The sequence below is a fragment of the Oryx dammah genome, unplaced genomic scaffold (assembly GCF_014754425.2).
Source record: "Oryx dammah isolate SB20612 unplaced genomic scaffold, SCBI_Odam_1.1 HiC_scaffold_8, whole genome shotgun sequence".
In the NCBI taxonomy this organism is placed as follows: domain Eukaryota; kingdom Metazoa; phylum Chordata; class Mammalia; order Artiodactyla; family Bovidae; genus Oryx; species Oryx dammah.
The window spans coordinates 6,844,149-6,859,578 of NW_024070192.1; the positions used below are offsets into that span (position 1 = coordinate 6,844,149).

General features: G+C 40.3%; 2 protein-coding genes across 2 annotated transcripts in view; both read right to left on the reverse strand.

Annotated features, from left to right (window-relative positions):
* The window catches only part of JPT1 (Jupiter microtubule associated homolog 1), a 29,632-nt gene extending 18,897 nt beyond the window's left edge, over nt 1-10,735 (reverse strand). Inside the window, exon 1 of the mRNA XM_040244648.1 lies at nt 10,730-10,735. The gene's annotated coding sequence lies outside the window, so the exon portion shown is untranslated. The remainder of the gene's footprint in view (nt 1-10,729) is intronic.
* SUMO2 (small ubiquitin like modifier 2) lies at nt 2,740-11,731 on the reverse strand. The gene is made up of 4 exons (XM_040244656.1): nt 11,408-11,731; nt 9,669-9,800; nt 5,464-5,535; nt 2,740-3,400 (listed from the first exon to the last, which is right to left on the reverse strand). The coding sequence occupies exons 1-4, from the start codon at nt 11,426-11,428 to the stop codon at nt 3,338-3,340; spliced, it is 288 nt and encodes a 95-aa protein (XP_040100590.1). The 5' UTR covers nt 11,429-11,731; the 3' UTR covers nt 2,740-3,337.
* Nucleotides 11,732-15,430: the final 3,699 nt, after the last annotated feature.

A 15,430-nucleotide genomic window follows, 5' to 3' on the forward strand; every position in this document is an offset into this window, starting at 1 on the left:
TTCCACTATTTCCATTAGTTAACCACTACACATACCAGTCAGTACGAAATACATATATTTCTTACTAAATCCTGGACTAACCCTCAAATCATTACCCAGATAATCAAAATATTGAAGCATCTTGTGAATGAGTCCTTTGGTTCTAAAGCATTAGAGAATCACTAAAATCTTGAGGATTGTTTTTCCTTTAAGACTGGTTAGGGCACAATTTAATATTAAGCATTTATTCAAAAACCTAAAGAAACATATAGTCAGTTTTTGAAATGAAAAGAAAATACAGGCCAATTGGTAGGGATTATGGTATTCAGTTGATGCCCCAGGCAGAGAACTTACCTCATACTGAAAATAATTTTTATTTAAAATTAAACATGGAACTTCCCTGGCGGTCATGGCTAAGATTCTGCCTTCCAATGCAGGGGATACAGGTTCGAACCCTAGTCAGGGACTCAAGATCCCACATGCCATGGAGCAGCTAAGCCCAAGACCACACTGAGCCCCCATGCTCCAAACCTGTGCGCCATAACTAGAGTCAGCGCACTGCGACTTCTGAGCCCCTCTGCCCCAACATGAGTCTGTGCACCTCAAAGAGAGATCCTACACGATGCAACTAAGACAAATAAGTACATAAAATTAAAGAGTTCAGTCCACGGAAGGGATTGTTAAGACGGCCGAAACACCTCATTTAATCTTTACCATGAGGTGCTTGGCTCTCAGTTCCATATTGCACTGAAAATGTATTTCTGGGGGTAGGGCCCAGGCACTGTTATTTTTTAAAAGCTTACCAGGAGATTCTAATGAAAAACCATGATCCAGTCAGTCATATTTAAAAGCAGCATCATTCCAACTCAAAAATAACCCTCTGTGGCACAGCTGCCCCTCATAGCCCCCACGAAGACCTTGGAAAAACTTTCCAACGGGCCTCCCTCAAATCCTGGGATTCCATCGTCCTAGACCTCCTTGTGTCACAATCCCCTGCACAATTACACACTGACTCAAGTCTCCAGTTTCAACTGTCTACTTCTTCCTGTTCCATTCAACCTCACCCTCTTTAGACACAATGTAACCTAATCACCCAATTAATTTCCATGAAAACGTAAAGAAAAACAGTAAGCCAAATAAGTTGATATTCTTACTTCTGAAAAGTTGCTAATGCCTTCTGAGATGCAAAGCAGCTTGTATGAAGTCTTCCCAGGTGGCACTAGAGGTTAAGAACCCACCTGCCAATGTAGGAGATGCCATCCCCGGGTTGGGAAAATGGCTGGGGAAGACAATGGAAACCCGCTCCACTATTCTTGCCTGGAGAATCCCATGGACAGAGCCTGAAAGGTTACAATCCATGGGGTCACAGAGTCAGACAGGACTGACTCTCTACAGACTGGGTTCACTTAGATACTATTTGCTACTTCTGAGATGCAAACATGTGGATATGCAAGCACAGCAAGAAAGTGTTTAGCAAAACTATCCTAACAGTTAACCAAAACAGCAGTATAACTCCCATCACTTGAACCTCTCCTCCTAAGCCAAAAAAAATAAAATAAAATAAAATAAAATAAAATGCTACAATTACTTTCAGCATTTTCAACAATTTGCTTATTTTCAAAGTGTTAAAAAGAATCCTTCCTTAATAAAGTTCTCTGGCTTGAATTTCAATCCTAACTTTACCTTTGGGGACAACAAAATTCCACTACTTAATAGTACCTAGGACAAGAGAAATGTACTTACCTGATCTAAGAATTCCTGGGGGCAGGCTTCTCACATTATTTCACAATATAAATTGTAAAAACAGGTTGGCACACTACACATACAAGAAAATAAAAACTTCTGTTGGTTTAACTTACAGTCAGGAACCTATGCAATTCCCACTCTTTCTCGCAAAGTTCATCCACTGTAGAAACGGAGAATATAAAACAAACCACATTGCAACAGAATAGAGTGCATGACAGTTCATGCGGTCTCCATTCAAAAGGCCACATTTAGGCAGTGAGGGTGGGAATTGTTTCTTGAGAACCATTATTGCAAAACTCCATTAAGTCATCAGAAAACCTAATCTCTAATCCCAGTTCTATAGCCATCTATTAATAACTGTGGGACAAATTATCCTCTGGACCTCAGCCTTCTCATATTTAAAACAGGGTTAGAATTTGACAGTCATTACATCTTTCAGCTCCAATATTCTATTTATTGGTTCTGTAGTTGTTTTCTTCCCCTATACATCTGAATTTAAAAACTGTAGTGATCTGCATACTTAATTGCTGTAAGAACATATATATATATGTAAAAATGTTTTGTCACTTAAGATCCTTAAATAAGGAACAAAAACTATTTTAGGTTAGGGAGTATTTACCATCAGACAAAATGAAGATTAGAATGGTGAAGTGTGATACATCAGCAGTCAGCAAAATCAGAACTTTTTCCTAGCCCTGTGTACTAATCAACTCTGCCTCAGGCAGTGGTTACAGAAAAGAACACTTAGAGAGTAAATCCACAACACTATGGCCCAATTTGTTGCTAGTAAAAGTTGCATACTTGGAACTGACTAAACTTGCTGAATGGAGGCTGAAGCATTCCTTGCTAATCATTTACATAACTTTGTTGTTCTTTGTTTTGCATTAGTCTGTCAGAAATGCAAAGTAGCTTTATTTCTTCCTTGAAATGTTACTTTTAGTAGGCCTATTCAGGTCATGTTTTCCTCTAAGCTTCAACTTTCTATTTAATATTCCTCAAAATAAAGAAAACAGCTCATTTTAAACAAGAAGTTTATTTAAACAACAAGACGCTTGACTTGAAGGGAAAACTATCTAGGATTCATTTCTTTTAGAGTAATTTATCCCTACTTAAAGACAGATTGCCCTACATGTAACAGCTACGTACAAAAAAGTTATAAAATTGTCCTTGGTTTTACAATGATAAATGAAAAACATTAAAATTCTCCAATCGAACAAGGTATGCAAGAATTTTTATGTTGTTCTTTTTTTTTGTTAAACAGTGAGAGCAAAATAACTTACTGGAATATAAAGATAAGAGCTGATGAGCATGCCACTAATGGAGAAAAGGGGGTATTTTCACAGAATCAGTATTTTTCCCCATCCCATCTCCATTTGATGTCAATCAAAACATACCATTGGCCATTTAGTTAAAAAAAAAAATGCAATATGCTTGCGCACATACACCAGTTACTTTATGTACAATAAAGGAATGGGGAAGGGGAAAATGAAAGAATAGAGAAACTATACTGTAGTAGTCAGGATGTGGTGGAACCAAATTGCGGTTTTCTAATTGAGAATGTCTTCTTGGTCTGGAGGAACAGAATTCTGGAGTAAAGTAGCAGGTTCCCTTTTTAGTAGACACCTCCTGTCTGCTGCTGGAATACATCAATTGTATCTTCATCTTCCATCTCCAACTAGCATAAATGAGAAAAAATAATCCACCATTGGTTATTCAGTTCTTAAAATGTTTAACTATTAGACTTAAATGTCCTGAATGAGTTCTACCCCTTCCACTGTTATTTCAGATGTCCCACAGCTTAAAGTAGCATTAGACTTAGGTTTGAATAATTTTTCACTTGGTCTTTTTTATTAACATTATAGACAACTGAATTTTTAAGTTAAAAAATGAGTATGACCATAAGTTAAATCTTCTCATTTTTCATTACTTAAAAGTGATGTGTATGAAGGATCTCAATGCAACGTTTAGATGAGCAAAAACCTGGAAATAACCAAATTATCAAAAACCCAAAGAAATATGGTACATTCATACATGAAATACCATGTAGCTATTATTAAAGAATAGATTTACACATGCAGAAAAGGAAATATCCCTTAGAGAGAATATTGTGCTAAAAAATTTAAAAACCAGGCATCAAATACAATATAGTATTACATTTGTATACATATTTTTAATTTTTTCTAACTGTGTGTACAACAGGAATATATCTTTGCCTATGCACAAAACAGTGGTTACCACTATGCAGTAAGGAAAGGCATATGGGAAAAACAGACTTGTTAAAATCAAAAGGGAACTGTTTCTAATGAAGTTGAATCATAGTACAAGTAAGGCTAAAGTATTAAAATATTAAGTCTCAACTCTCTATTTGTAAAATGGAGTATCATTCAGTTATAAAAATTCAATGAGTCAAAGTATCTAAAAAATGGTAAGTGCATTAACAATTATACTGCTGTTAAAACTGGCTGCTAAGATGTTCTAATTTATACAATTCTGCTACTTAATAAATACTGGAAGAACAATTCTAAAATGAGTCAGTGTTATTCTAAAATAAATTTAATTCCAAATACTAAATGGTCAATTCCAAATTCAATTTGAAGATTTTATAAATGCAGTTGTGAACAAACCTTCCCTAGGTTTAATTATTTGCAGTTAGCATAACAGACAAGTTCTGGAACTTTTTGGTGGTGGGTGAGAGTTTCAAAAAACAGAAAATACATTATCATCAGAGGCCAGCATAATGGTTTAATTCTTTTAAAACCATCAAAACTGGTCTTCAGCCTATCTACTAAAATGAAACTACCAAAATGTTTTTAAATTTTATAGTGAAAGTTTAAATGCTTTTGAAGGATACAGGAGAGCTTTTTCTCTTTCAAGAGAATTCGGCTCCTCCTTGTGGCTACACACTATAATTGCTTCTTAGAGACTCACCAATAGCAAATAAGACTTGAAATTTTTGAAGATTATCAACAAAAACAAAATCTGGATGTTCTGTTTCACTCATATTTATAACTTCCTATTTTTTATGGGGGTGATAAATTCAAAAGTACAGGGGTCCAATTTAAATTTCTGCTATCAATTTTTTCCCCCAAAACTGGAAGTCTTAAAATGAATTTCAGAAGATAAAAAGAAACAAAGACAAAAAATTTCTGCTACAGAAGGTAGCCCAGTCGATTCCCTACAAACTGACAGAATAACTGAGGTTATATGTAGAGATTAAGGGATCAAACAATTAAGGATTTGGAAACAGACCTACTATCAACAGCCTTATGAAACAAGCTATCAAGAGACTTGCAGTTACAACCTCTAGATTCCCTTCAGTTCAGAAATATACCTAATCAAGACTTCAGGAGGAACTAAAATGGCTACAATAGCCAATCAATCACTTGTGAGAAACCCTGAGTATGATTTAGAGTTGCAGCAATGAAAACAGAAGGAAAACAATCTGAAGCAACAGACAGGAATTTTATTATCTTCCAAATGATGCTGGCAAGAGGAAAACTTGGATTGAAATAAAATGACCTACTAGCTTTACTAAGTGATAAGTAGACATTAAAAAACCATTGGCACTTCCCGAATTTATTCCTGTTTTTTCTTTTTGTTCCCCTTTGGCCATATTTTACATAGCTTTGAACTCTGGTAAAGAACTATACTCCAATGACTAGAAGTTCACAAATTAACAAAGCTGCTGAGAAAATTATGAACCCATTTGCTTTCAAGTTAGCACAAAGAGTGTCTTACCTGTGCAGGTGTGTCTGTTTCATTGATTGGCTGCCCGTCAAATCGGAATCTGATCTGCCTCATTGACAAACCCTGGACAAAGCGTTTAAACGCAATAAGAATGCAAAGAAACAGTTAAGATTATGTTAAGATTTCCATACTGGTCAAGTGATTTGGGGTGATTTTTACTTTCTTTATAGTATGTTTTTCATTCTATTACTAGAGCTTAACTAATAAATTCTATTACTAGAGTTTAAGTTCAAGAAATTTTTATGTGCATTTAAGGAGATGAGCCTAAACATGCAACTTTCTGCAAAGGGGACTCCAATGTTTAACTTATTCAAGAATTACCTACCTGTCACAGGGGTGGGAAAGGGCAAGGAAAAAAATAGTGAAGCTGTTGGTAACTGTAGCCAAATGAGAACAAGATAGAAAATAAAGTATCTTTGGAGGTATGCTGTGAATACATTAACTAGAAAAATAGCTTTCTTGGAAGTGTCTTACACAAAGTCATTCCTGTATCATGCACAAATTACAAACTATAACTCTTGTTACACACTCTTTGCTTTAATATTTAAGAGAAAATTAAACTGAGTTCCTAGGATTAAAAATATTGAGATCAAGTATTCCACAAACACTTGTGTAACACCTGTATTCCCTTATTCAACAAGGATTCACTGAATTTGTCTTTGAAACTACCTGTAACATACTGCTTCCTTTAAAACTCTAGTCTTTGACACATACCCACTTCCAGACTAGCCCTTGTCTTGAGGAACACAAGCAATCCCCCATTAGGTAGGTGACAGCCATAACTTAATTCATTCCTCACGACTTTCAAATTTAGTTTGTGATTACACAAAGCAACCAAGAATCCAATGCCAAGCCATTACTACTATTACATATTTACCAACACTAGACTGGAGACGACTGCTTCAACAAAACACTAAGCACCTTTTATATGCCGTGTTCTTCCCTCACTACATCGACTGTTAAGGACCTAAGGTCAATGGTGTGACCACTTAAAATGAGGAGGGGGGTGGGGGAAGGCAGGGCCAGGAGAACACAAGCAAACTGTACTCCTTTATTGCCACCTTTTTATGCTTTTCCTTATCAATAAAAGCTCTTTTATTTTGCTGGAGATGAAAAGTCCAAAATTCAGGAAATTGGCTTTTGAGATTCCATAAACTATGTAAAGTTAAACAATGAATTTACACTAAACCAGTATTTGGTTTTCTCTTATGTATAAATCTCAACATTGAGCTTTAATTGTGCCCCAGAAGAGCTGTGTGAGGCTATCTCTACATGTTCCCACTTCTTCATTTCACAAAAATGAACTGGACTAAACCAATTCTGGGTTCTCTGAAACCACTTGACACCCTAGAAAACAACTAGAGTTAGGGTAAATTTATACTAGAATGGAATACTATGCTCTCAGTCATTTAGCTGAAGGATCTGTGGCTGATATAAAGCGGGCAAACTAATTCTACATGTGAATGAAATACTTATTTAGAAACCAACCTCCAGAGATACTAGTTTGAATCTCTATCATCTTATAAACATATAAGCCAATACTGGTCCAGGAACTAGAGAAACAGTGAACAAAACAGCCCTATGCTCATGGAGCTTACATTTTACTGCACAGACAGGTAAATACAATCATCACTGAAAAAAGCATGGAAACAAAGAGAACTGAGTGAACAAGGGCACTTTGAAATCAGAGAAGTCCCTGAGATAGTAGTCAAGTGTAGAGTAAAAATGGTTTGAGAGCTCAGCACTATCAAACAGAAATACAGTGTGAGCCATACATGTAATTTTAAGTTTTCTAGCTGCCATACAAGAAAATTAAAAATAAGTAAAAGCTTAATAGAAATGTTTTAACTCAACATAATTAAAATACTATCACTTCGACATACAATCAACATTTTAACAACTGAACCTTTTGTCATACCGACTTTCCAAAATCTGGCATTTATTTTACACTTTGCAGCACGTCTCAATTTGGACTAGCCACATTTCAAGTGGTAATCGGTCACATACGGCTTGTGACTACTGTATTGGGCTAAGTTTAGACAGAGAACAAAACTGGGTGATGGATTTTCAGTTATGATACATCATCAAGAAAGATCCTGAGGTTTTGGCAACTAGATGTAAAATGATGCTATTTACTGAGTGGGGACACCACAGAAAGATTTCTAATAGAATCAAGGATCCTCTTTTGCATGTTTAGTCTGAGGTGCCTAGTAGGCATTCACTGGGACTCCTCCAGAGATCCAATGCCAAATGAGTGCATTAGAAAGTAAATATGAGCATTCATTTAGAACCTTGATAGGAAATTCTTGGTCTTCTTCCTCACTTGCCAAAAAACTTAAGCTCTGCAAATCAGATGTGATAAATACTGAGTTTTTTTTAAAAAATAACATGTACCACACTTAAAAAGCAAGGACTCAGTCCTCTTCCTTAGAACCAGAGAAACCACTTGAAAAGTAACAGGGACCTTCTGTCACTCAAAACTTGGAGGTTATCCCCCATTTAAGAGGAAAATGGGAATAAACATCTTTCCAAATTCTTCCTGTTTTCAAATCTTATTTGCATTCCAATGGATATACAGTAGAATTATATTCTTTATGGATTGCCAATGTTTTTTCCTGTAGTGCAAAGTAAGAATGGCCTCAATAGGTTTAGTCAAATATAATCCCAACCTTATGCCTAATAACTGAAAAAAAATCAAAGAAAACTTTAATCTGGGCAGTACAGTAGATTTATCTTAACACACAAGGAAAACTAAAAAATCCTTGATTGACCTACTAACTGACCTTACAGAACAATTCCCTATAAAAGGAAAATCTGGAATACAGAGGATGTGCTTTACTTTTTCTGGGACACAGTATAATGCCCCAGTTTATATGCATCTGGCAAAAAAAATAAATATGTAAACTGTTAATCTAGGGGGTAGACTCATGGGTATTCAATGTATCTTTCTCTAAGTTCAAAAAATTTCAGTCCAGTTTTAAATGAAAGCTAAAATTTACTACTAATCAGAGAAAGGTTAGGCATGATATGCAGAGAACTTTGTAAAAAGTTACCAAATCTAAGCATGAGTTTCTATTTTGTATAAGATTGTGCTACATAAAAGTTCCACCTTTAAAAATTCCCCTGTAACCTGAAGGGGTATTATTGCTAAAATACTGTAGATATTCTTTAGCATAATTAGTAAGTATGTATTTACTAATTGTTACAGGATTTAACCAAAATGCTTCCAATAATAGTACACTTTGTACTTCGTAAAGAATTATGAAAAAGCTTACCTATATAAAAAATTATAATCACAATATTCTGTTATACAAGTAAATTAGGCATAAAACAAAGCTTCAAACTCAAAAGTCTTCAGTTTCTTTAAGAAGCCTTTCAATGTCATAAAGGAGACCCAAGTATCGAATTCAATCTCCCAACTTGTACAGGCACCCCTCGAAACTTGTAAATTTTAACTTTATTTTGAACCTATTTTTAGGTCAGTGTGCAATGTAGATAAATTGTTTTAATCTAACAAAATATTTTCCAAAATTTTATGTTATTCACCCAGGGTCAAGCAAGAAAAATACCCACTGTTGGATTAACTGATCTACTAGTTTCTGCTATACTTGAAAAAGTCAACTTTAAAGTTGCCTTGTAGTGTTACAGACTCAGCATCACAAAAGGAAGCTTCTTTGTCTTAAAGCTCACGTTTACCTCCTAGCATCTGTTTTCTACTTCCTCTTCTTGATGTAAAAAATTTACTATTTTCTGAGTAAAATTCAAATGTCTTTAATATAGGAATGTTTATGCCTGACCTCTACTATTAGTATAAAAAGAAAACATTACAATTTTACATGCTTCAGAAAACTTGCAATGTCCTTAAACTCACATTTTATTTCCAAGTTGGTTAAAATACTCGAAATAAACTGTTTCAACACAAGACAAATTTTAAATTGTCAAAAAAGAGCCTGACAAGAATGTACTACGTCACAGAACCAGAATCATGTACATTAACCATCCTAAGGGGTTTCATGAAAAATCAACAAACCAAGTGTATGATAAAACTCTGATATGTCAAGTATATAACTGTATATATATATATTCTACCAAAAACAATCTATTGTCACATTATGCTGGTTTCTATTTCTCAAGAAAATGTTTGTGTTTTTTAAAATCCGTTTTATTCAGAGGAAGTACACATGTCAGCTCCTCACCTGTCGTTCACAATAGGCTTTCATTAGTTTACTAAGTGGTGTATGCCTCTTAATCTTAAACTGCACCACAGAACCATCCTGCCCCGCCACCTTCAAATTAATATGATCGTTGTTCTCAGTCTTGACTCCTTCCTGTCGAAGAAAAAAAAAATTTAAGTATAATTTGGAAAATGTGAAAGACAAACACCTTTTAAAGAAGCAGCAGCCCAAGTCACTTCAGAAATCAACAGGTTTCTCATTCTGTATGGCAACAGAGCATACAGCTGTTTTCAGCTGCCTGAAATCAATCTGAAAGATGATAAATCCTGAAGCAACAATATTAAATAGCTGTCGCAGAAACAGAAAAGCAGCCTACCTCCAATACTATCAGTATCAACGATCGATTTTTAACGATGTATCCCCTTCAATTTACTGCAATGCCCTTTTGATTCTGAGTTTTAAAAAATGACATCTCCCAAAATATATCTTTGCTCTAAAACGGTTAAAAACAAGCATCCTTTCTCCTTTTAAAGTACTTTGAGTACACAATGCAAGAAACAAAAATCTAGAGCTTGCAATTCAAAACTCATCACAAATCTCGTTTAAAAGTTAGCAAATTAACTTTACTAACAAATCTCAAACTACATTAAAAAAACAAACACCTAACTGAGGAATATCCTTTGATTCTCTCCGAAGCAACAATAATAACTCAGAACCACTATTATTGTTCGCCTCTATGAGCAGCTTCATTTTTGTTTATTTTTAGTTAAGAGCTTTTTCTCCACTCCCCTCTGTTGTCAGGAGTCAAATGCACAGTTTTATTCCAAGTCTTCCTTGTGGATTTCGACAAAATCTGAAGTTCACCAAAATCAAGTGCAGAAAGAATTCTGTAGCCCCTAAACCACTTCAGAAGGGAAGAGAATGGCGAGGGGTGGGGGTCACAAAATCAACCAAAAGAAAAGTCCCGTGGGCCAGGAAGAAGTGTGCGCCCTAGTCCTCCAGGGAAAAGCCTGGTGCCTCAAAACTCACGTTAAAAAAGTTAAGCCCTGCAAAGTCTCTCGGCTCGTACATCTGCCTCCAACTTCTCCAAACCACATGGTCTCGGCAAGCTAAGGGTTACTTGGCACCCAGGGAAAAGCCCCTGCCCATCCTGACAAAAAATGTGGGAAATACTCCCCGGGAATCCCCCAACCCCTACCCCTCAGGACGGCCAGACAGGCATCCGGCTTCCAGACCATCGGCAGTCCATTGATTCGCCCCGAGCCCTCAGCCAACCAGTACGGCCAGGGGCAGGGGTCCCCAGATGCCTGCGGCCCCCACCCCCGAGCGGGGAAGCCCTGGGCCGAGGGAACTCCTCGCCACCGCAGAGGCTGCAACACCCGCCCCGGCGCGGGGTCCGCCGAGGGTGGGGACATCGCGCGCCCTAACGCCCCTCGTCACGCGCGCCCGGCCAACCGGGCCCGAGAAGCCCCGCTCGCGGCCGGTGGGCCCGCGGGTGTCCGCGATTCGCCCGCCCAACTCGCGCCCGGCGCGCACTCCAAGGCGGCCGGGGGCGGGGGAGGGCGGCGGGGCCTCCTCCCGCGCGGGCGGGAGGAAGAGGGGAGGGAGGAAAATGGCGCGGAGCGCCGGGGCCTGAGCCGCGGCCGCCCCGTGGGGGGCCCGGGAAGGCGCGGGGAGTCCGCGGCGGGCTCAGGCCGGACCCCGGCCCGCGCCGTGACCCCGGCCGCACGGCGAGGCGCGGAGGCCGGAGCCGAGCTCACCTTGGGCTTTTCGTCCGCCATGGCGAGCGCCGGAGTCTCCTCAGCTGCCGCTTCACAAAAGAGGTACCAGGTCCGCACGGAACGAGCACACAAGCAGCACCAGGAGCGGCAGAAGAAGGAGGCGGCAGCGGTGGAGGAGGGAGAGGGCGCGCGCACGTCGTGCGCTCCCTCCCCCCACCCTGCGTGCGCGAGCCCGAGTCACCGAGGCTCCTCATTGGTTGCTGCCTCGCGGGAGCGCGCAACGCTTACATAACCACCCCCAACCCCCGCCCCGCGCCGCCCCGGCCTGGCCCCGGCGCCCGCCAGGCCGGCGGGAAGAGGCGCGGACACGCGCACCCGGCCCGCCGCGGGGGCGCGCCTGGCTCTGGGCGGGGCTGTATTGTCCTCCTTCTGCGGTGGAGCTTAATCAAAATGGCTTCCAGCTGGTCCTCGGTGGGGACAAGGAGGCTCGAGGCCTAGACGTGAGAGACAAGCTGGGAAAGGCAGATTGACTAGACGAGGCAGGGGGAGCCAAAATCAAAGCCCCAGCACGAGGTTCGGGGAAAAGAACCTCTCATTCGGTGGCCCAAATGCAGCTTTCCTCTGGATAAGAAGAACATCACACTTCCTCTCAGTCAGCCTCTCATCCCTCGAATTTTAAAGCTTCAGCCTCAGCCCACTTCCCACTAGGCTCGTGCTTTAGTGCTTTGACTACTCTGTCCTGCTGGAAACCCCATACTTTGACTAGCTGAGGAAAAAAGGTTCAGCCTACAAACTCCTTACTCATGGCTTGGCTCCCAACTTGCAAGAGGATAAACAACATCCATCAAAGAAAAGTACCAGATATCTATCTTCCAAATCAGTCGATCATTTTCTCCGTCAGTTTCAGAAATAGAAGTAGGTCCTTCGCATCTTAAGAACAGCCCTGACATCTGTGCCCTGCTTCTCTCCATAGGGTTTATTGATTATTTCTTTTGTCCTGTATTTTCCTACACTCCCTGGTAAGCGTAGAAAAAGACTCTCATTTCTAGTTCCATCTAAAGTTACCACCGTATCTCTCTCCGTTCTTGGCCCAACATCTTGTAAAAAATGTCCACGCCAGCTGTCTCCACTCCCTCACCTCCCACTCACTCCTCAATCCATTGCAATCTGGTGCTGTCCCCATGGCTCCACTGAAACTGCTCTCTCCAAGGTCACCAACGATTTTCCTGCTGAATCCAGGATGCTTCCCGGTTCCTCACTCCTTGAACTCCCTCCCTGTGACTTTGGGTTGTGACTCTGGCCTGGCCTTGATCCCTTTGCACTTTTTTTTTCTTTCTTTCTCAGCTCTTCCGTTAAATGTTCCTTGGATTTCGTTCTGAACCCGTTCCTTTCCCCATTCTGTTAACTCTCCTGGGATGATTTCATACCACTTCTATTACCATCTATTTGTTAATGATTCCCAAGTCTAGATTCTAATCCAGACCTTTCTCCAAACTTCCAGCCTATAAATCCAACTGACTTCTGAACATCTCCACTTGAATGTCCAGAGACACCTCTAACTCAGCCAGTCTCAACTAAAATTCTCAATTTACTTTTCAGACAGGCTTCTGTCTTTCAAGTTCTCAAGTCACTGTATGACACACTGTTACAACCACAACATTGCTTTAAGCCAAAAAGCCAGGGGGCATCCTTGACCCCTTCACACACTTCCCATACAGTCAGTCCCCAAGTCTTGTCTATTCCCCCTTTCAAATACCTGTCAAATCTACCTACTTCTTGCCTATTCTACCTACCTACTTCTTTTCAGCCTCTGTCCAATCTTTGCTTCCCTGGTGGCTCACGCAGTAAAGCATCTGCCTGCAATACAGGAAACCCAAGTTCAAACCCTGGATTGGGAAGGTCCACTGGAGAAGGGAATGGCAACCCACTCCAGTATTCTTGCCTGTCCAGTCTTTGGACTCTATTCCATTTGCTGAGCTTTCCAGCTGGTCCTCCAAGGTGAAGAGGAGGCTTGAGGCCTTAGATGTAGGACAGGCCAAGAAAAGCAGATTGATTCCGGGCAGGCAGTGAAACCCTAAATTCAACTCAAATCTCCCTAGGGCTACTGATCTTTTGGTTTTGACTTGTGTCCCAACTGCGTTTGAATAGTTAAGCAAATCAGAATCATCTAAGGTGCTGCGTTTTTTGTTGTTTTGTTTTTTGGCCACAGCATCTAGGGGTATGCAACGTCTAGTTCCCGGACCAGAGGTTGAATTCAAGCCCCCTGCAGTGGAAGTCTGGGAGTCTTAGCCACTAGACAGACTACCAGGGAAGTCCCTAAGGTGCTAAATTCATATTCTCAGGCAGTGTGGCTCTGGGGACCCTCTTTCTTAAGCATTTTCCCCCCTTAATTTTTGGCTGTGCCATACAGCATGTGGGATCTCAGTTCCCTGACCAAGGATCAAACTTGTGCCCCCTGCAGTGGAAGTGAGGTGTCTTAACCACTGGACTGCCAAGGAAGTCTCAAGGGATCCCTCTTTCTTAACAAGCTTCCCTGGTGATTCTTAAGCACACTAAAGCCCCAGAACCCCAAACCATTCTAAAATAAAAACAAAATAAAAAAAGTTTCTGCCACTCCTTGGTTCAGTGGCAATCTTCTGTCTTATGGGATACAGTTCAAAATTCATATAAGACCTACAAAGCCCTTTGAGAGCTAATCCAGGCTCATCATTTCCTCCTCAAAATCTCTGCTTCAGTCATAATGAATTACTTGGGGTGTCCTGAATGTAGCTGCTCTCTCTCAACTCTAAGCTTTTGTGCATTTTTGATGTGCAAAGATTCACTGAATGACTGACTAATTGAAACTATCACTGTGCATAAGATCCTGTGCTAGGGTAATTTTGTCCGGGGTGTAGGGGGGATCAGACTGCAGTAGGGAGGGGAGGCAACATACAAGAAGTGAAAGGAGAAGAGAACCAACTGCAGTGTGTCAGGCAGTGAGTGGGGCTTTACAATATTAGTTCTTTTCCTCCTTTTACAAACCTATCCAAGTGTATTAGTATTTATTTACTCCTGAGGCTCAAAAAGAGCTAATAATTTGCACATCAGGAAAGTAGTGTTGACTGAGCTCCTATTATATGCCAGGGAATGAAGGAATTAGGTACTGTGCCAGTTACTGTAGAGAAAGAAAAAGAGGTACTATCCTTGCTCTCCTGAACCAAGGTCTTTTTGTTGTTGTTCAGTGGCTAAGTCATGTCCAACTCTTTGCAACCCCATGGACTTCAGCACACCTGTCCTTCACTATTTCCCACAGTTTGCTCAAACTCTTGTCCATTGAGTTGATGATGCTATCCAACCATCTCATCCTCTGCCACTCCCTTCTCCTTTTGCCTTCAATTTTTCCCAACATCAGGGGCTTTTCCAATGAGTCAGCTCTTTGCATCAGGTGGCCAAAGTATTGGAGCTTCAGCTTCAGCATCAGTCTTTCCAATGAATATTCAGGGTTGATTTCCTTTTGACTGACTGGTTTAATCTTGCAGTTCAAGGAACTCTCAAGAGTCTTCTCCAGGACCACAATTCAAAAGCATCAATTCTTTGGCACTCAGCCTTCTTTATGGTTCACTTCTCATATCCATACATGACTAACACGACTGCAGGAAAAACCATAGCTTCGACTACACAAACCTCTGTCAGCAGTTATGTCTCTGCTTTTTAATATGTTGTCTAGGTTTGTCATAGCTTTCCTTTCAAGGAGCAAGCATCTTTTAATATTTTTTTAAATATTTATTTGGCTACACCAGGTCTTCCCTGGTGGCTCAGCTGGTAAAGAATCCGCCTGCAGTGTGGGAGACCCAGGTTCAATCCCTGGGTTGTGAAGATCCCCAGGAGAAGGGAAAGGCTACCCACTCCAGCCTGGAGAATTTCATGGACTATATATAGTCCATGGTGTCACAAAGAGTCAGACACGACTGAGGACTTTCACAACACATTGTTGGGCTTCCCTCGTAACTCAGTCAGTAAAGAATCTGCCTGCAATGCAGGAGACTCGGGTTTGATTCCTGGGTCAGGAAGATCCCCTGGAGA